Here is a 22,489-nt window from a genome sequence, read left to right as displayed (position 1 = left end):
GATCTGTGGGGGTCAAACACCTGAACCTCGCACCCGTCATGTGACCTCGCTGCTCCGGCACCGGAACATACCGCAGTGTAAGCAGCAGAATCTGCATCGAAAACTCAGAATATTAAATCTCATCGATAGGGAAATCCTGAAAGTTTTATTTCCAAGAAATCCGAAGCTGAAATGTAAAAAACAGAGAGAAAGAAGAAATCAGACGGCAAAAATAGTAAAGGAAGAAATGTGACGTATCTAAGCTGCACTTACAGAGGACGAGCTCTTTGTGTCCTTGATTCAGCCTCTCCATTGATTCCGGCTCAGTTGTAATTTTTTCTCTAGTCCCCGCCATTCCTGAGAAATCACTTCTGTTATTTTTGATACAATATATATTACTTAGTTTCTCTACTGCCAAGTGGGCGGTCCTGAGCTGGAGGAGATCTGTCTGAGACCGCCCACCTGATCCTAACGACTATTACAGTGTGCACCACCCATTGTCATGGCTAACATAAGATTAGAGTTCTTAGCGGGACAAACCATTTGGCTGCATTAAGGAGACGGTGCAATCCTAGACATAGGACATTCTAGTGGGGGTTGGAGTGGACACTTAGTCTTCTATTTCCCAGGTAAGTAGAGGGAGCGTGCGCGGTTCCATCAAGGCTAACGTGAGCTGGACTGAGCTTAGTCAGGCTGACATTGGGGTTTTTATAGTCACTCATGTGCTAATACGCGGTGCGCTCCGTACTAAGGCCGACTATAGGGAGCGGGGGCCACATCCTCCAATGTCTTTACCAGTCCGTACGTCAGGGACTCGGGGGGTAGATGAAGAGCCTGCTCCATCTACTACAGAGGAGACACCGTGCATCTGTCCAGTAGGTGGCAGTAGTGCCCAGTGGTGTAGAAGAGCTTGTGGTCCTGACATTCTGTATATGAGACAGTCCTGATATTCCCTACAGGCTTTAGTGCCCCCTCCCCCCATATCTGCTGACATTATTCAGGGGGTCAGAAGAGGCCCGGAGAGAGGGGGACATTATGAGAGACCCCGGGACAGAGGAGTGTCAGTGTTTGTTAACTTTACTCACCTTTCCAGGACCTCCACTTATCACTCTGAAGAGACCCCGGAGTGTAACAGTGATTCACTTTAGACCAAATGTAACATTTTGGGAAATTTGCAATGATCCGACTTGTTACAGAGCGCTTTCCTCATCTAATAATCATATATACAGTATATATATATATATATAGGGGTGTCCTAGTAATGTACAATATGAGGGATATCACAGGCCCCGTATCTGTATCCCCCAGAGAGGAGAGAGGTGCAAGAAGCCGAAGAGGTGAGTACGGTATAAGGACTCCGAGGCATCTCAGACACTCACCGGCTCTTCTGGAGGTTTCCACACATCTTCCCTTGTACTGGGAGTCTTGGTCAGAATATTGTAAGAGGGGACGAGGTTACTGTGACGTGGGCGCTTAGGGAGGCCTGTGATGGGGCCGCAACAGCCACTTTACACCCTGGTGGCATGACATTGGCCCCATATTTGAGCTGAGGTACAATCCCAGGATTCAGCAGTCCCCGGGGCCACTGACATCCCCTGCTGGAAGATGACTGAAGAAGCCCTGGAAGGAGCGCTGGATTCTGTAATGGAGATTATACTGCCGGGTGTGAAGACACCCAATAATATCATGATTTTTCAGTCGTGAATTCCAAAAATCTTAGGTTTGGCCAAAACAGAGATTTTTGGAAACTTTTAACCAATCCAGTCCATTACATTCTGGTTCACTGATCTATATCCTTAGCTGTGACCTCTGTGGGGAGAAGGGTGATTACTGTGACTACTACTGCGACTACTGTGACTACTACTGCGACTACTGTGACTACTACTGTGACTACTACTGTGAATACTGTGACTACTACGGCGACTGCTGTGACTACTGTGACTACTACTGCGACTACTGTGACTACTACTGTGACTACTACTGTGAATACTGTGACTACTACTGCGACTACTGCGACTACTGTGACTACTACTGCGACTACTGTGACTACTACGGCGACTGCTGTGACTACTACTGTGACTACTACTGCGACTACTGCGGCTACTATGACTGCTGTGACTAGTATCTTCTGTTCAGGCGTACTTTGAAGCTCCAGGGTCCCAATGGCTAATCTGTGATTGACCCCTACCTACCTTGTGCCATTTAGTAAAGTGGACTAGTTATGTGGTAGAGGGGCTTTTAGGGCCACCTCGGGGTCCGCTGTTCCCCCAGCACCCCATATATATGTCCCTGCTCACAGGCCAGCAGTAAGGACCGGGGATGTGAAGGGCAGACAAGAGCGTCACTGGCCCTCACCATTATTAAGGGGTCCTCTGACTGTCGGGGGTCCCTGGCCCTATGTGACACATCACGGCTCTGATTTGTTCAGGAGACATTGAGGAGTCTGGAAAAGCTGGGTGACAGCCCCAAGTTTGGCGACATCAGGATCCTTGCAGTCTCCGGCTACATTGTGTAGAATCTCTATGAGGAAGTTTCCTTGTGAACATTAACTTATACAACGTGGGGAGTTTTATTGGGATCTGTGACTGTCACTTGTACTTTGAGTCCTGACTATAAAAGAAGAAAGTGTCTGGAAGGAAAGAGACAGCGAGAGAGCGAGAGATGAGGAGCTGAGGATCGGAGAGTGAGAGCGAGAGAGAGACAGAAAGCAAGAGAGAAAGAGATAACCGAGGAGCAGAGAGAGAAGGAGAGAGTGAGAGCGAAAGAGAGAGCACGAGGAGCGGAGAGAGACCTCTGTGCGGTAAGTGACCCTGCTGTAAGGGGATCTATAGGTGTCTTGTACGTGTCCCCCATAGCCTTGTCCTCTGATATCCTGCACTGTAGAACAGTCACCGGTGTTAATGAAACCAGTAATGACAATGTGACACTGTAACCCCGAACAGTCACATCAATCCTGAAAAACCCTCCAGAAAATGTCACTTTTTATTGTAGATTGTTAAATTATAACTCTATTAAATATTGTTGGAGCCAAAAGTGCAATTTAACCCCTTAGTGACATCACTAATGTAATCCTTCTATCTTCTTTTCTGCTAATTGTTATAACTTTTGTATTTTTAATAATAAAACTATTATTATTATTATTATTATTATTATTATTATTATTATTATTATTATTATTATTATTATTATTGCTTTATAGAGTTTGTTTCTTCAGCCCAGGTTCAAAACATTATATGTAGCCACATTGAAGTTCATTTTAGTATTATTATATTATATTTTGGGACAGAGGGATTACAAGTGAATATACTGCGATATACGACATTGTATGATTTGTTATTTTCCGCCAGTACATGTCAGCTTTGGGCACAGGAGACTCTTGAGCAAGTCATACAAAGTCTGTCCCTGTGCATGGCAGTTCAGTAACTCCATGCAGGGCCGCCATCAGGAATTTTGGGGCCCCATACAGCCTAAGTGCCTGCCCCCCGCCATTTTAAAACTACCTTATTTTGCGACACACCCATTCTGTATTACATTTCCCTTTATTTAGCAGCATTACAAGCCTCTACTGCGCCTACAGCTCTGTGGCAGCAAGCATTGCACTTCCCCACAGTCCCTGGCTTGATGGCCACATTGATTCGGCTGCAGGGTACAAACCTAAGTAAGCCCGAGCACCAGGAAGAGGTGTTACAATGGCTGGCGGACAATGCTTCCAGCACATTCTCCACCAGTCAGTCAGCCTCTACCTCAACTCCTCCTCCTACCCAACAGACTGCTCCTCCTTCCTCACAACATGCCCAATCTTCCCAGCAACCTAATCCCACCTTTCCCACCTCCCAGGGGCTGTTTTTGGCTACATTCACTGTCCCTCTGTCTGTCCCACCACGCCCTGAATCACCAGAGGTAACAGATGAGTTGCCTAATGCACAAACACTGGAGCATCCGTTATCTCCTGTTGTTGTTGTTGTTGACCAGCAATCATCCCTCAGTGACGACGAGGACGAGACACAGTTGTCGTCAGGGCAGCCTGTTGCCATCGTCGTTGCGCAAGAGGAGGAGGAGGATCCGTGGGAGAATTTGGAAGAGGAGGTGGTGGACGGTGAGGCCACTGACCCGACCAGGACAGGGCGGATGTCAAGCGGGGAGAGCAGTGGAGATGTGGAGGGAAGTGCAGCACCAAAGAGGGTGGCTAGAGGCAGAGGCATGTCAAGAGGCAGAGGACAGCTGCTTCACCGAAGCCAGGCCACAGCCAGCAGGACCCAAAATGTTCCCTCTTGTACCCAGCCTAGAAAAACTACCCCATGGAGGCCTTGGTCTTCGGTGGTGTGGGATTTTTTTTATGTCTGTGCTATGGACAAATATAGTGCCATTTGCACACTCTGCAACTCAAAACTGAGTAGGGGCTCTGAAAAGGGCAACCTCACAACCACTGCCATGTGCTGTCATTTGGAAGGCAAGCATTGGGCTCAGTGTCAGAGAGCAAACGCAGGACAATCGTCGTACGGTGTTGCCGCCACTACCTCTACCACTTTTGCCAGTGCTGGCACTGCAGTCCAGACCAGCAGCCAGGAAACCTACTCATCTTCTTCCACCACTTTGGGGACTTCTCCCTCATCCTCCCCTTTTCCTGCCTGAGCTCCTTCTCCTGCCTTAGCTCCTTCTCCTGCCTTAGCTCCTTCTCCTGCCTTAGCTCCTTCTCCTGCCTTAGATCCTTCTCCTGCCTTAGCTCCTTCTCCTGCCTTAGCTCCTTCTCCTGCCTTAGCTCCTTCTCCTGCCTTAGATCCTTCTCCTGCCTTAGCTCCTTCTCCTGCCTCAGCTCCTTCTCCTGCCTCAGCTCCTTCTCCTGCCTCAGCTCCTTCTCCTGCCTTAGCTCCTTCTCCTGCCTCAGCTCCTTCTCCTGCCTTACCTCCTTCTCCTGCCTTAGCTCCTTCTCCTGCCTTAGCTCCTTCTCCTGCCTTAGCTCCTTCTCCTTCCTTACCTCCTTCTCCTGCCTTACCTCTGTCTCCTGTACCATCATGCGCCTCCTCAAAACAACCCACCATCTCCCAGACTTTTGAGCACAGGCAAAAATACAGCGCTGGCCCAGGAGATGTTGCCGTTCCGGCTTGCTGAAACTCAGGCCTTCCGTGACCTGATGGCAAGTGCGGCACCTCGCTATGCCATCCCTAGCCGTCACTACTTCTCCCGGTGTGCCGTCCCCGCCTTGCACCAGCACGTGTCACGCAACATCTGGCGGGCCCTAAGTTCTGCGATTTGCACAAAGGTCCACTTGACCACCGATGCGTGGACAAGTGCATGTGGACAGGGACGCTACATTTCACTGATGGCACACTGGGTGAATGTAGTTGAGGCTGGGACTGCTTCCCAAACTGGCCCGGTCTACTTCATTTCCCCACCCAACATTCCTGGCAGGGGCTCTGATCCACCACCCTCCACCACCTCCGCCATCACATTGACCCCAGCTACCAGCTGGAAACGCTTCAGCACTGGTGTGGGGAGAAGTCAGCAGGCCGTGCTGAAGCTGATAAACTTGGGGGACAGACAGCACACTGCCTCTGAGGTGAGGGATGCCCTCCTTGATGAGACGGCAACATGGCTTTCTCCGCTGCACCTGGGCCCAGGCATGGTTGTGTGTGATAACGGCTGCAACCTGGTAGCGGCTCTGGAGCTTGCCAACCTCCGACATGTTCCATGCCTGGGCCATGTGTTCAATTTAGTGGTGCAATGGTTTTTGAAAACATATCCCAATGTAGCTGAGCTACTGGTGAAAGTGTGGTGCTTGTGCGCCCACTTTTGCAAGTCCACAGTAGCCGCTGCTAGCCTCCGAAGTCTCCAGCAACGCCTCCATCTGCCAGAACACCGGCTGATGTGCGACGTCCCCACATGCTGGAACTCGATGTACCACATGTTGAGTAGAGTGTGTGAGCAGCAGAGACCCTTGATGGAATACCATCTCCAAAACCCAAGGGTTCCTCAGAGTCAGCTCCCACAGTTTCTGCACCATGAGTGGCCATGGATATCAGACTTATGCGAGATCTTGCGTGTCTTTGATGAGTCCACCATGAGGGTCAGTTGTGATGACGCAATTGTGAGTGTCACAATCCCCCTCCTGTGTGTGATGTGAGAATCCCTCATCGCCATCAGGGAAAACGCATTGGATGCTGAGGAGTCGGGCATAGGAGCAGAAACATCCCGGCAGGATAGTCAGTGCACACTCCTGTCCGCTTCACAGCGAACATTGAGGGAGGAGGAGGATGATGAAGTGGCAGATCTCATTGTCACACAGGAGGATAGCGAGACAGTTCATTACATCCCATTGCTGCAGCGCGGTTGGGGCGAAATGGAGGAGGAGGAGGAAATGGAGAGTGAGCATTCCAGTGGGGGCAGCCAAGTGACGCCAAGTAACACTCTGGCACACATGGCTGAATACATGTTGGAGTGCTTTGCAACTGACAAACGCATTGCCTAAATCCTGGAGAGCAACCAATACTGGATTTTTGCAATCCTCGACCCCCGGTATAAAAATTATGTTTGTAATTTTATTCCGGTAGAGGGGAGGGCCAGTCGCATGAGTGATTGCCACAAGCAACTGGTGCAGAATATGATGGAGATGTTTCCATGAACTGTCGTTGGCGGCACACAGGAGAGTTCCTCCAACAGGCGACAAACTGTCATCCAGTCCACACCCGGCAGGGGCACACTCTCCAAGGACTGGGACACGTTAATGGCACTCACTCGCCAAAGTACCACCACTGAGGGGCCTAGTGTCACCAGGAGGGATAAGTATAGGCGCATGTTGCGGAAGTACCTGGCCGACACCAGCCCTGTCCTCTCCGATCCCTCTGTGGCCTATACTTATTGGGTCTCCAAGTTGGATTTGTGGCTGGAACTTGCACTGTACGCATTGGAGGTCCTTTCCTGCCCTGCCGCCAGCGTCCTATCAGAAAGGGTCTTCAGTGCTGCCGGTCGCATCTCCAATAAGTGCAGCCGTCTGTCAGCTGACAGTGCTGATCGGCTGACTCTGATCAAAATGAACAGCCAATGGATAGACCCATCATTTACATGTCCACCAGTGTCAGGCACCCCGACATGAAGTTGCATGTGTGTGTCACCCTCTCCAATTCCTCCTCCTCCATCAGCGCTGCACAATTCTGATCCTACTAGGATTAATCCACCCTGATACCCCCAACTCTGCTGGTTAGAGTGTCTACTGACTCCAAGGGCCAAAAACTAAATCTCTGCTGTTTAAAGGCTCACCCAAAGGACCAACAAATCTCTGCTGGTGAAGGCCGAACTAAGTGAAAGGGCCTAAAACTCTGCAGGTAGAGGCTGAAGTCACCTGAAGGGCCCCAATCTCTGCTGGGAGCTCAGCTTAAGGGCCTGGAACTTCATTTAAAGGGGGGCTTGATAATGTTTGTTGAGCTTACATTGGGGTTTGTGTCCATCCATTTGGGGAGTAAAGAAGGTTTCCAGGTATTTTCCCACTGTGATAGAGGTTGTAGTGAGTGTGTATAGTGTGTAGTTGTTAGGCTGTGATGTTGGGGTAATAGAGGGACTTTGGTGTGTTAGATCCCCCCAGACATGCGCCCCCTGCTGTCCCAGTTACATTGCAGAGGTGTTGGCATCATTTCCTGGGGTGTCATAGTGGACTTGGTGACTCTCCTGAGGTGAATGGTGGGATCCCCTGAAACAAAGCATTTTCTCCCATAGACTATAATGGGGTTCCATATTCGTTCGAATAGTCAGATATTCAGATGATATTCGTAAGGAATAACGAACATTGAATATTTTACTGTTCGCTCATCTCTAATAAAGATCACTCATTGGACTGATACGGACCCTGTGCACTGATGGATTGTTTACTTGTGTGTACAATGACCATCCCCCCCCCCCCCCATCTAACATTCTATTCTTATGTCCCTCTTTGTACATAAATCTGCATTCTTCAGAAATTGTGTTTAAACAGGAGCCTTGAAAGCTTGTAATCATCATGTATTCTGTCATCATTATTAGGTAGCTATTAAAAAAGCAATCAACTACTGAAGACTCTCAAAAATTTTTTTTTTTATATTTCATAGAAATGCCGCAATCAACAGTTATTGAGTTCATTGGTCAGCATTCATGTAGGACACGATATCATATCCTTTTTGATCAGCTGATCTGTGGGGGTCCTGAGATTTATTCTAAGGCTATGCCATCAGTATTAGAGCCCTGGAAAGACCTTTCAGACACTCAGTTATTCTGTATTCTGTATATATCTCTTATATGCAGCAATTACAGACCACGACCACTACTGACCATGTCTGCAGCCGTATCTATGCCGGAGCCCGTCGGTCTGATAGAGAATGTGGACGGGGATAAACTGGTGGTCAATAAAGAAGCCTTGAAAATCCTCCTGGAAATCTCCCAACCGGTCGTGGTTATTGCAGCCGTAGGAAAATACCGGACAGGAAAATCTTATCTGATGAACAAACTGGCCGGGAGAAGATCAGGTGAGTGATATATAATAGGATAGAGCATGTCACCTGTACACGTGTGTGCGGATACATGTATGTAAGAAGGATAGATGATGGATGAATGCAGTCACTGTATAGGCTCATAGAACTCACATATATTCAAGGTGACTGTGGGCAGTCAGAAGAAGATAATTTAATAAAAAGGCTTACTTATCCTGTACTGAACCTGAGTTTTATCCTGTATTATACTCCAGAGTTGCGCTCACTATTCTGCTGGTGCAGTCACTGTGTACATACATTACATTACTTATCCTGTATTATACTCCAGAGCTGTGCTCACTATTCTGCTGGTACAGTCACTGTGTACATACATTACATTACTTATCCTGTATTATACTCCAGAGCTGCGCTCACTATTCTGCTGGTGCAGTCACTGTGTACATACATTACATTACTTATCCTGTATTATACTCCAGAGCTGCGCTCACTATTCTGCTGGTGCAGTCACTGTGTACATACATTACATTACTTATCCTGTATTATACTCCAGAGCTGCGCTCACTATTCTGCTTGTGCAGTCACTGTGTACATACATTACTTATCCTGTATAATACTCCAGAGCTGCGCTCACTATTCTCCTGGTACAGTCACTGTGTACATACATTACATTACTTATCCTGTATTATACTCCAGAGCTGCGCTCACTATTCTGCTGGTACAGTCACTGTGTACATACATCACATTACTTATCCTGTATAATACTCCAGAGCTGCGCTCACTATTCTGCTGGTGCAGTCACTGTGTACATATATTACATTACTTATCCTGTATTATACTCCAGAGCTGTGCTCACTATTCTGCTGGTGCAGTCACTGTGTACATACATTACATTACTTATCCTGTATTATACTCCAGAGCTGTGCTCACTATTCTGCTGGTGCAGTCACTGTGTACATACATTACATTACTTATCCTGTATAATACTCCAGAGCTGCGCTCACTATTCTGCTGGTACAGTCACTGTATACATACATTACATTACTTATCCTGTATTATACTCCAGAGCTGCGCTCACTATTCTGCTGGTGCAGTCACTGTGTACATATATTACATTACTTCTCCTGTATTATACTCCAGAGCTGCGCTCACTATTCTGCTGGTACAGTCACTGTGTACATACATTACATTACTTCTCCTGTATTATACTCCAGAGCTGCGCTCACTATTCTGCTGGTGCAGTCACTGTGTACATACATTATATTACTTATCCTGTATAATACTCCAGAGCTGCGCTCACTATTCTGCTGGTGCAGTCACTGTGTACATACATTACATTACTTATCCTGTATAATACTCCAGAGCTGCGCTCACTATTCTCCTGGTACAGTCACTGTGTACATACATTACATTACTTATCCTGTATTATACTCCAGAGCTGCGCTCACTATTCTGCTGGTGCAGTCACTGTGTACATACATTACATTACTTATCCTGTATAATACTCCAGAGCTGCGCTCACTATTCTGCTGGTACAGTCACTGTATACATACATTACATTACTTATCCTGTATTATACTCCAGAGCTGCGCTCACTATTCTGCTGGTGCAGTCACTGTGTACATATATTACATTACTTCTCCTGTATTATACCCCAGAGCTGCGCTCACTATTCTGCTGGTACAGTCACTGTGTACATACATTACATTACTTCTCCTGTATTATACTCCAGAGCTGCGCTCACTATTCTGCTGGTACAGTCACTGTGTACATACATTACATTACTAATCCTGTATTATACTCCAGAGCTGCGCTCACTATTCTGCTGGTGCAGTCACTGTGTACATACATTACATTACTTATCCTGTATTATACCCCAGAGCTGCGCTCACTATTCTGCTGGTACAGTCACTGTGTACATACATTACGTTACTTATCCTGTATTATCCCCCAGAGCTGCGCTCACTATTCTGCTGGTACAGTCACTGTGTACATACATTACATTACTTCTCCTGTATTATACTCCAGAGCTGCGCTCACTATTCTGCTGGTACAGTCACTGTATACATACATTACATTACTTATCCTGTATTATACTCCAGAGCTGCGCTCACTATTCTGCTGGTACAGTCACTGTGTACATACATTACATTACTTATCCTGTATTATACTCTAGAGCTGCGCTCACTATTCTGCTGGTGCAGTCACTGTGTACATACATTACATTACTTATCCTGTATTATACTCCAGAGCTGCGCTCACTATTCTGCTGGTACAGTCACTGTGTACACACATTACATTACTTATCCTATACTAATCCTGAGTTATATCTTTATTATACTTCAGAGCTGCGCTCACTATGATGTTTTTATGGTTCAGTTTTATCTTTGCCTTATTTATGTATTTATTATATTAATCTCTTCAGGTTTTGCACTGTCATCCGGGATCCAGCCGAAGACCAAAGGGATCTGGATGTGGTGCGTTCCTCACCCTCAGAATTCCAATCAAACACTTATTTTACTGGACACAGAGGGACTGGGCGATGTAGGAAAGGTGCGTTAAAGGAATTGTCCAGCTACAACATCTTCTGGGGAAGCTTTCAAATAGAGTTTTAGACCTTGATGTGCAGGAGAAGCTCAGGCCTGCAAATCACATTCTGCTTCAGTCCATATATATATATGACTGGGTTGTGGTAGGGCTTTATGCAGACACTTAGGTTCTTCCAATAAACTCATCACTCCATGGGGCAGATTACATAAAACTAACATGTAGACGGCGCATCGTTAGACCGGACAGTCATAAACTGCACCAGTTTGTCCAGAGTGCGTAATGCTGTGTCATAGTCTTGTATAAACCATTTATTAGTTGGCTTAATGGCTGAAATGTTGGTGCCGCATTGTGGCATGACTTCTGGCTTACTGATTAGCATACTGAGCCACACCCACTTTACAACAAGCCCCACCCACATGTCATATCAGGTTAACTAACTGTTAGTAACTGTCTTAAACACAAAGAAAACGAGGTGTAAAGCAGGTACACAAGTTTTTGGAAAAATTATAACAGATTTCTGAATATTTATTAGTTTAAATGCCCCATGTCTTTATGAAACAGAAACAGAGAATTCCCCCAAACAGTTACCAGACAGGTAATACCGAAATATGGAGTTGATTTTTATTATCTCTGGTAGCGAGTCCCCTCTATGAAGATCATCCAGTCCTGTCTATAGAGATCATCTAGTCCTGTCTATAGAGATCATCCAATTCTGTCTATAGAGATCATCTAGTCCTGTCTATAGAGATCGTCCAGTCCCGTCTATAGAGATCGTCCAGTCCCGTCTATAGAGATCGTTCAGTCCTGTCTATAGAGATCATCCAGTCCCGTCTATAGAGATCGTCCAATCCCGTCTATAGAGATCGTCCAGTCCCGTCTATAGAGATCGTCCAGTCCCGTCTATAGAGATCGTCCAGTCCCGTCTATAGAGATCGTCCAGCCCCGTCTATAGAGATCGTCCAGCCCCGTCTATAGAGATCGTCCAGTCCCGTCTATAGAGATCATCCAATCCTGTCTATGGAGATCATCCAATTCTGTCTATAGAGATCGTCCAGTCCCGTCTATAGAGATCGTCCAGTCCTGTCTATAGAGATCATCCAGTCCCGTCTATAGAGATCGTCCAATCCCGTCTATAGAGATCGTCCAGTCCCGTCTATAGAGATCGTCCAGTCCCGTCTATAGAGATCGTCCAGTCCCGTCTATAGAGATCGTCCAGCCCCGTCTATAGAGATCGTCCAGTCCCGTCTATAGAGATCGTCCAGTCCCGTCTATAGAGATCGTCCAGTCCCGTCTATAGAGATCGTCCAGTCCCGTCTATAGAGATCGTCCAGCCCCGTCTATAGAGATCGTCCAGCCCCGTCTATAGAGATCGTCCAGTCCCGTCTATAGAGATCATCCAATCCTGTCTATGGAGATCATCCAATTCTGTCTATAGAGATCATCCAGTCCCGTCTATAGAGATCGTCCAGTCCCGTCTATAGAGATCATCCAGCCCTGTCTATGGAGATCGTCCAGTCCCGTCTATAGAGATCGTCCAGTCCTGTCTATAGAGATCGTCCAGTCCCGTCTATAGAGATCGTCCAGCCCTGTCTATGGAGATCGTCCAGTCCTGTCTATAGAGATCGTCCAGCCCCGTCTATAGAGATCGTCCAGTCCCGTCTATAGAGATCGTCCAGTCCCGTCTATAGAGATCGTCCAGCCCCGTCTATAGAGATCATCCAGTCCCGTCTATAGAGATCGTCCAGTCCCGTCTATAGAGATCGTCCAGTCCTGTCTATAGAGATCGTCCAGCCCTGTCTATGGAGATCATCCAGTCCTGTCTATGGAGATCATCCAATTCTGTCTATAGAGATCATCCAGTCCTGTCTATAGAGATAATCCAGTAATGTCTATGGAGATCATCCAATTCTGTCTATAGAGATCGTCCAGCCCTGTCTATGGAGATCATCCAGTCCTGTCTATAGAGATCATCTAGTCCCGTCTATAGAGATCGTCCAGTCCTGTCTATAGAGATCGTCCAGCCCTGTCTATGGAGATCATCCAGTCCTGTCTATGGAGATCATCCAATTCTGTCTATAGAGATCGTCCAGCCCTGTCTATAGAGATCGTCCAGTCCCGTCTATAGAGATCGTCCAGTCCTGTCTATAGAGATCGTCCAGTCCCGTCTATAGAGATCATCCAGTCCCGTCTATAGAGATCGTCCAGTCCTGTCTATAGAGATCGTCCAGTCCCGTCTATAGAGATCATCCAGTCCCGTCTATAGAGATCGTCCAGTCCTGTCTATAGAGATCGTCCAGTCCCGTCTATAGAGATCGTCCAGCCCTGTCTATAGAGATCGTCCAGTCCTGTCTATAGAGATCGTCCAGCCCTGTCTATAGAGATCGTCCAGTCCTGTCTATAGAGATCGTCCAGTCCTGTCTATAGAGATCGTCCAGTCCTGTCTATAGAGATCGTCCAGTCCTGTCTATAGAGATCGTCCAGTCCTGTCTATGGAGATCATCCAGTCCTGTCTATAGAGATCGTCCAGTCCTGTCTATAGAGATCGTCCAGCCCTGTCTATGGAGATCATCCAGTCCTGTCTATGGAGATCATCCAATTCTGTCTATAGAGATCATCCAGTCCTGTCTATAGAGATCATCCAGTCCCGTCTATAGAGATCGTCCAGTCCTGTCTATAGAGATCATCCAGTCCTGTCTATAGAGATCGTCCAGTCCTGTCTATAGAGATCATCCAGTCCTGTCTATAGAGATCATCCAGTCCCGTCTATAGAGATCGTCCAGTCCTGTCTATGGAGATCGTCCAGTCCTGTCTATGGAGATCATCCAATTCTGTCTATAGAGATCGTCCAGTCCCGTCTATAGAGATCATCCAGTCCTGTCTATAGAGATCGTCCAGTCCTGTCTATAGAGATCGTCCAGTCCTGTCTATAGAGATCGTCCAGTCCTGTCTATAGAGATCGTCCAGTCCCGTCTATAGAGATCATCCAGTCCTGTCTATAGAGATCGTCCAGTCCTGTCTATAGAGATCGTCCAGTCCTGTCTATAGAGATCATCCAGTCCCGTCTATAGAGATCGTCCAGTCCCGTCTATAGAGATCGTCCAGTCCTGTCTATAGAGATCGTCCAGTCCCGTCTATAGAGATCATCCAGTCCTGTCTATAGAGATCGTCCAGTCCTGTCTATAGAGATCGTCCAGTCCTGTCTATAGAGATCATCCAGTCCCGTCTATAGAGATCGTCCAGTCCTGTCTATAGAGATCGTCCAGTCCCGTCTATAGAGATCATCCAGTCCTGTCTATAGAGATCGTCCAGTCCTGTCTATGGAGATCGTCCAGTCCTGTCTATAGAGATCGTCCAGTCCTGTCTATAGAGATCAACTAGTCCTGTCTTAATCATTATGTCCTATTTTTCTACTAACATTATGACTTGTATTTCCTCCAGATTATTAGTATTAGATTATTCTAGAATTATTTTTCATGTATTATTCGTTCCTCTCTCCATAGTTATTGCTCTCACACTTCCCGCTGCTCCACCTCTAGTTACTTTTCTTGGCTCCAGTTCTTTTCACATTCAAAAATTAAAAAAATTTGCATCTCATGAATCATTTTTCAGTCCCAGGTTCTGAACAGAGGCCAAGAGAATGTGCATAAAAATAGCAAAAAAATCCCCCCTCATGTTGACCTGTCCTGGGCTCCTCTGCATCCTCAGAGTCTTCTTTCCTTGGCTCCGCTGCATCCTCAGAGTCCTCTTTCTTGGGCTCCTCTGCAGCCTCAGATTCTACTTTCCTTGGCTCCACTGCAGCCTCAGAGTCTTCTTTCCTGGGCTCCGCTGCAGCCTCAGAGTCTTCTTTCCTTGGCTCCGCTGCAGCCTCAGAGTCTTCTTTCTTGGGCTCCGCTGCAGCCTCAGAGTCTTCTTTCCTGGGCTCCGCTGCAGCCTCAGAGTCTTCTTTCCTTGGCTCCACTGCAGCCTCAGAGTCTTCTTTCCTGGGCTCCGCTGCAGCCTCAGAGTCTTCTTTCCTGGGCTCCGCTGCAGCCTCAGAGTCTTCTTTCTTGGGCTCCGCTGCAGCCTCAGAGTCTTCTTTCCTGGGCTCCGCTGCAGCCTCAGAGTCTTCTTTCTTGGGCTCCGCTGCAGCCTCAGAGTCTTCTTTCCTGGGCTCCGCTGCAGCCTCAGAGTCTTCTTTCCTTGGCTCCACTGCAGCCTCAGAGTCTTCTTTCCTGGGCTCCGCTGCAGCCTCAGAGTCTTCTTTCTTGGGCTCCTCTGCAGCCTCAGATTCTACTTTCCTTGGCTCCGCTGCAGCCTCAGATTCTACTTTCCTTGGCTCCACTGCAGCCTCAGAGTCTTCTTTCCTGGGCTCCGCTGCAGCCTCAGAGTCTTCTTTCCTGGGCTCCGCTGCAGCTTCAGAGTCTTCTTTCCTGGGCTCCGCTGCAGCCTCAGAGTCTTCTTTCCTGGGCTCCGCTGCAGCCTCAGAGTCTTCTTTCCTGGGCTCCGCTGCAGCCTCAGATTCTACTTTCCTGGGTGCCCCTAGTGCCTAATGTTTGCTTATGGATATTGGGGCCGTGTTGGTTTTATTCACAATAATCCAGCAAAAGTGTAAAATCATTTTCTTTCTTGTTCTGCAGGGAGACTGTAAGAATGACGCCTGGATCTTCTGCTTGGCCGTCCTGCTGAGCAGCGCCTTGGTGTATAATAGCATCGGGACTATTGACCAGCAGTCTATGGAGCAGCTCCAGTATCCTAAATTTATCAGAGTTGGTGTTTCACATTCGAGTGTCCTTGAGAAGATCCGGTATAAGATCCCCTGAGATTAGTTTGGGGCTTACACTTTTTAACAGATTTGGCGCATCTTTTACATCTACATCAGTTTATTTGATAAGCCCCTCCCACTGTTTAAAAAAGAGCCACAAAAATCAAAAAGTTACCAAATTTCTTTCCATAAATCCGACGGACATCAATTAAGGCGGAGCCCCCTCAATGCATTTTTTTGTTGCAGATTTTGCTGCGTTTTTTTTTTTTTTTTTTTTTTTTTTGTTAGATAAAGTCAGAAGTGTCTTATAAAGGATCTGGAAATATAAAGGAAACTTCTAAAAGTTTCCTTTCTGTTTAATCCTCTCCTGGTTAAACAACTCGGGGCCTAAAACATTTTCCTCTAAATATTCTCATGGCCGTAAGTGTTGATATCCTAATTTTTCCAGTAAATTATGTATTTCACCCAGAAAATTATTGCAATTCCATATGCTTTATATATACTATATATGTCTATTGGAATAACACAAAAAAAAAAAAAAAAAACAGAGAAAAAAAGGTATATGGGTGATAATTTTACACAAAACTCCAAAAATTGTGTCAAGCATGTGATGCTCGTTCAGACTCTCCCGTGGCAAGTAACAGGTGTGGGCAATATGAAAATCACACCTGACACCAAATATAAAGGAGAGAAGTTGACTCAATCTTTGCATTGAGTGTCTGTGTGTACCACACTAAGCCTGAAGAACAAATAGAGGAGAAGAGTTTGAGGACAGCAGACCCAGGAGGACCCCACTGCGACACAGACAAAAAAAAAAAAAGTTACTCTGCAGGTTACAGCCAAAATGTTTTTAAGTAAACCAAAATCCTTCGAGGAAAAAATCTTGTGAACACATGAGACCAAGATGGAGCTTTCTGGTAAAGTCCATCATTCTACTGTTTACCGAAAATGGAATGAGGCCTAAGAGCACCGGCCCAACAGTCACATATTGGGGGTCAGAGAGGTTTTGGGGCTGTTCTGCTGCCTCCTCGGGCACTGACTGTATGCAAGACATCAAGAAATCTGAAGTTCACCAAAGAATTTTTGGTCTCAATGTAGGGCCCAGTGTCAGAAAGCCGAGTGTGTGTCCTAGGTCATGGGTCTTCTAGCAGGACATACTTCAAAAAGCCCCCAGAAGATGGATGGAAACAAAGTGCTGGAGAGTCCTGAAGTGGCCGCAATGAGTCCGGATCTAAATCCTATTGATCACTGGTGGGGAGATCTTACAATTACTGGAGGAGAAGAGAAGGCGCCGCCCAAATATGAGAGACCTGGAGCCGTCTCCAGTAGAAGAGGAGACCAAAAATACTGAGAGGTGTAAGAAGCGTGTGGACGGTTATAGGAAATATACATGTGTATAACAAAACGTGTCATTACAATAAATTTTAGGGAGAAATATTTAATTTTCTGGAAAAAATTTCAGGGATGCCGACACTGGCCATGACTATATCTTAATGTGTCTTAAATCTTAGGTATACGTATCACTAGTACTTGGAGCGAAAGTGGCTTTGTAAGTCTCCATACGCCTATAAAGGTGTTGTCTCCTTAAGGAGTGATATTATCCCCAGAACCTGGTCTAGAAGTCTCTCACCTCTGCCAAACCAGTATTCCCTACGCTGTGCTGAGGAGAGCCAACAGATGGAAACAGTGCTGTCCACAGCTGGGATTCTGTTCCTTTTGGAATACATCTACTGGTTTGGCTAAACCTTGTATCATAGCAATAGGCTTGTTGAAAAAGTCATGTGTGATGTTTAAGGAGGCTGTCTCTAGAGAGCAGCAAGCAGAGACATCGTTTTCCTAATGACATCCTGGAAAACAGATTTGTATATTTCCCATAATCCCCCAGAGGAGCAAAAATGGCTTTGTAAGTCTCCAAACACCTGCAAAGGTGCTGTCTCCTTAAGGAGTGATATTATCCCCAGAACCTGGTCCTTGGAGATACAATGTTGTCACCTTCCTCGCCTTACCGCCGTCTGTAACTCACTTTTTGTGCCTTCAGGAGCTCTTATAATTCTTCAGAAATGAGAACAGTCACCAGAAATTATATTTCAAAGAAATTGGGGGACAGAGAGGAGAGAGAAGGGGATGGGGTGCAGCCGTGACCCCGGATCTCCCAGCTGGTAGATGGCTCTGAAGTGGAAGGGCAGGTGGTTACGGTCCGGAGAAAAGAAAAACTTCAGTAGAGGAAAGGAATAAAGTAACTACATATTGTACCAAATGTTATTGTTATATTGTTGCCATTTTTGGCCATTTGCAGCCTGAGCAGGTAGCGGATCTGTTGAGATTCCTGTCCAGATTTGGGCTGAACCGGTTGAGTGACCCAAGTCATATTTTCCTGAACAATCTCCCAGTTATGTGACGGAACTGACAACGCTCATAAAGCTGAAGTCATCTTCTGAGCAGAAAGTCAAGGCCACCGAATATAAGAGGCTCTTCCCGTCCTTCACCTGGTGTGTCCGAGACTTCTGTCTAATACTTGAGAAGGACGGTAAAGCTATAACAGAAGACGAGTATCTGATGTCATCTCTGAGGCTGAAGGAAGGTGAGATCTCTATAATAGTATAAAATAATAATAAGGAGATGCTGCTGCTCTAGTTAGGTTTCCTCTATGTATAAAAGGGTTGGGGATGGGACTGGGAATGGGACACTTTCCTATGGATCACTTTGTAGAAAGCGTGAGACGTCATTCCATCTTCCAGTGCCCTGGGATGTACGAGCACCAGTGACATGTACGTTTTCTCTCTGGCCATGTTTGATGATGAAGATGATGCAGATGGAAGGCCTTGAAATAAATCTTCAGAAGAAGACAAAGATATGATGGACCTCAGCACCAACATTCACACTGGTCCATCCCAAGGCGGTGGACAGGGGGAATCAGTCTCAGGGTTCTTCAGAGTTGTTCCATTGGAGGGTCTGAGACATCTGCGGCCACTTGCTTAAGTAGGAGCGGGTGGTCCGATCCCAGCACTGCACCTTGTATACGGAATATATTTGGTATAGTGACCATACATAGACATTATAGAGTCAGATTTCTGTTCTGTCCTGGAGGATCCCCGTCATGTATAGTAATTAGGGTTGAACGATCGGGATCGGCTGGAAAATGATCGGAAATCAGATTTTAAAATCGATCCTGAAATCTCAAGATCGACTGAACCCCAATAGTAATAATACTCACTTGTCTCCTCAAGGTGCTGACAAGAAAACCCAGGACTATAATCTCCCCCGGGAGTGTCTGCTACATTATTTCCACTCGCACAAATGTTTTGTGTTTGACCGGCCGGCGTCAGGGAGAAATCTACCGAATCTGGAACAACTAGAAGAGAGTCAACTGGAGAAGGAATTTGTGGAACAGACGACGAAATTCTGTCAGTACATGATCAGGAAGAGTCGGGTGAAAACAGTCGATGGAGGAATTGAAGTCACCGGGAGAAGTGAGTAACACAAAGTATCAGAGATATGTACAGCCACATAATCATGGTTTAATGTTTCCAGGTATGTTGGGCCTTAAAGGGCGAACCCCCCCAATTTTTGCAGTCAATTTCAACTCTTCCTAACACCCCTGCCACAGCAGATAACTCCCCTTTTTCTGTCATGTACCGTATACCACTGTTCTTTAGGACATGATATGTCAGACCTGAGTCCTTAAAGGGATTTATCGCTGGTGCATGCCTTGTAGAGGTGACTGTGACCCCAGTTGCTGAGTTGATTGGTGTGACGAGGTTTACTGGTTCTGTGATCACATTCTGTATGCAGAGACCAGCTGGGGATAGAAATAGATGTGGCTGAAAGTCAAAGCTTTACGCAAAGGAAAGAAGACTAGTTCATCGAATTGGCGCCAATAAATACAAACGTAAGACCCCCTAACATTACTGAAGAGTTGAATACAAATCTAAGGGCACCAATTTCAGCGAAAACCGTTGGGAGTAAATCATCTGTCTTTTGGTTGCAATTCTATCCCTTGTGTCAAGCTTTGACTTTTGACTACAGCTACTTCTGTCTGCAGATGTTTTTACAATCTTTGCAGGTTTTATATCTGAGCTGCTCCCCCGGGGAGTTGTGTAGTTATGGTGTAATATGGAGGCTACAAAGTCAATCGTCAAAGTCAATCCTGGGCTGCTCGGATGAAGGTGATGAAGGGATTTCCCGGGGCCCGGAAAGGACAATACCCATCTGGGTGGACTGCATAACAGATTGTAGTAACCAATATTAACCAATTATTGTACATGGAATTTTTTATTTTTTTTTGGTACTTTAAAAGGATGATGGAGTAAAGTGCCCCATGTATCAGGTCTGCTCAGCCAAAAACACTAGACATGAAGACTGCAGGACAGAAACTTCTGGAATACTGAGCTGGGTTCCTCATGCAACCTATTGTTTTTAGCTGATGTAAGGAGCAGGTCATTGCCGGAACGATGATTGGTAAATCAATACATCTACTGTCCAGACTGCAGATCTACATGTTCAGCATCAATGACGCCCATAGAGAGAAGGACAATACAAATACACACTGTATATATTATATGTCAGCACTAATATCATAACCTTCTATGTCTCAGTGTTGGCCGTTCTCACTGACTCCTACGTGAGGGCGATTCAGAGCGGATCGGTTCCCTGCCTGGAGAATGCCGTTCTGGCTTTGGCCAAGAGGGAAAACATTAAAGCTTTGGAAGACGCCCTGTCCGAATATCTACGTAACATGGACAAATATGTTCACAAGATGTTCCCAACGGAGACACAACAAGAATTCCTAAATATCCACATGGGATGTGAGAAAGAAGCCATTGAGATCTTCATAGAACGTTCAGTCAACGATAAGGATCAAAAATATCAACATAAGCTGAAGGTCAGTCCTCAGAAGAAGATGTCTCCTGCCCCAAATCACTGCAATAAAACCTAAACCCCTAGCTCTCCGGGCTCTAGAACTGAAGGGGCAAGAAAACTATTTCCCAGATTTGTAACAAATTCCCTTATTTTCACCTTTTATTGATAAGTTTTTGTTATCTTTGACCTTCTCCTTACATGGTCCACCCATGGGAATGGCCAACTCGCTGTCTATTGATGGCCAAGCATTAGAGTTACAGTAGTCACTGGTGGGATAATGTCTAGGGTGATCCATGGCCGGTGGAGGACAGTGACCGCTCGCCCTTTGGTAAAAACTGAGTATTAGAGATGACCAACCATTCAGAATGAATCAGATTCCACTTGAATTTTCCAAATGTTCAGGGTTCGACTCAAACTTGAGCTCAAATTTGTCCTCCGCGAATTGAAGTGAAGTGAAGTGAAACTATTAGGGTAAGTTCACGCTCCACAATGGAAACCCTTTACGTTTTTTGGTGCAGGTAGCCGCGACGGGATGCCGATGTCGCGGTATCCCGCTCTCGCTTCAGACCTCAGACCTACTATCCAATATCCATTACAGTTGGACTTGTTACGAGTTTGGATGGTTCAACCCAAAGACTTGTATTGGGCGAAACGATTATAGTCTGGAGTCTCTTCAGACCCCACAGTATAATAGGAAAGATAATAAGCAGTTATACTCACCTCTCCTGGGCGTCCTGCGCTCCCTTTGCATCCTATTTCAGCTTCCTGAGCGGTGACCCCAGGGCGTGTGATGTCACACAGGACCCCAGGGGAGCTCTGCAGGCCATGAACCTGCCTTGGAGAGGTGAGTATAACTGCTTATTATCTTTCCTATTATACTGTGGGGTCTGAAGAGACTCCAGACTATAATAGTTTCGCCCAATACAAGTCTTTGGGTTGAACCATCCAAACTCGAAACAAGTCCAACTCTAATGGATACAACAAGAACATTCCCATGATGGATCAGACACAATGTTACAATTGCTTATCCAAATGTCCTTCCTTTGTCCTCACTGTGTGTGGTCCGGCCCAGATTACTGATGACAATTATTGGACAATTAATAACTTAATGACTTTTTATTTCAGGAATTAATTGATCATAAAATGAAGGAATATTCTACAAAGAATGAAAACGCGTCAATAGATTTCTGCAGGAAACTTCTCCGAGAGCTGAGTCTAAATCTGGAGAGCGATATAAAGGCCGGAGAATATTCCAGACCTGGAGGTCACAAATTGTATTTAGTGGAGATGGAGAAGATTCTGGAAGGTTATAACAGAACCCCGGAGAAAGGTATAAAGGTGAGACTGAGCGACGCCCGGCTGCAGCAGGAGCGTCCCCTCATATCAGGAGGACAATGGGAGATTCCTTTCCTCTATATTCAGGCCATTGATCTCATCCTCCGCTTGGTCTCTTTGACTTTCCCTCAGGCTCTCGAAGTGCTGCAGGATTATATATCTGAGCAGAAGGACACAGAAGCCGCCATCATTCAAGCAGATGTGAGCGTGACACAGAAGGAGAGAGAGCTGGCAGGTGAGGGGGGAGGGGGGGAGGTACCGAAACGTGATAATGTCAATAGTTCACCCATTAATGTCTCAGAACCTTGGTGATTGGTAAAAGTGTTCGATAGATCGGATATGGTCAAATGGATCTCCCGTAGTGCTCATATAACACCGCCAAACCTTCACCCTAGAACCCCTCTATAAATAACTATTGTATCCAGTTACTACATAGTATCCTATAGAAGACCTTCTTATAGCGAGTATAGTGTAATCTAACCAGAGCGCTACAATGTCTACACGATGCGGCCTTATATAACTCATACTAAGATTCATGGGGGGGGGGCACAAACTTAGTGACTGTCTGATACGT

General features: G+C 46.2%; 1 protein-coding gene across 1 annotated transcript in view; it reads left to right on the top strand.

The window, feature by feature from the left end:
* Positions 1-2,719: 2,719 nt before the first annotated feature.
* Positions 2,720-22,489, top strand: part of LOC142209059 (guanylate-binding protein 7-like) — a 61,812-nt gene continuing 42,042 nt past the window's right edge. Inside the window, exons 1-9 of the mRNA XM_075278002.1 lie at positions 2,720-2,779; positions 8,248-8,468; positions 10,855-10,982; positions 15,596-15,705; positions 18,111-18,301; positions 18,948-19,190; positions 20,316-20,602; positions 21,706-21,918; positions 22,048-22,150. Of these exons, the coding sequence (XP_075134103.1) occupies positions 8,276-8,468; positions 10,855-10,982; positions 15,596-15,705; positions 18,111-18,301; positions 18,948-19,190; positions 20,316-20,602; positions 21,706-21,918; positions 22,048-22,150 (1,468 nt within the window). The 5' untranslated portion in view covers positions 2,720-2,779; positions 8,248-8,275. The remainder of the gene's footprint in view (positions 2,780-8,247; positions 8,469-10,854; positions 10,983-15,595; positions 15,706-18,110; positions 18,302-18,947; positions 19,191-20,315; positions 20,603-21,705; positions 21,919-22,047; positions 22,151-22,489) is intronic.

Source organism: Leptodactylus fuscus, chromosome 6 (assembly GCF_031893055.1).
Source record: "Leptodactylus fuscus isolate aLepFus1 chromosome 6, aLepFus1.hap2, whole genome shotgun sequence".
Classification (NCBI taxonomy): Eukaryota; Metazoa; Chordata; class Amphibia; order Anura; family Leptodactylidae; genus Leptodactylus; species Leptodactylus fuscus.
Note: the sequence above shows the minus strand (reverse complement) of the source record. Positions and strands in the feature narration are given on the sequence as shown.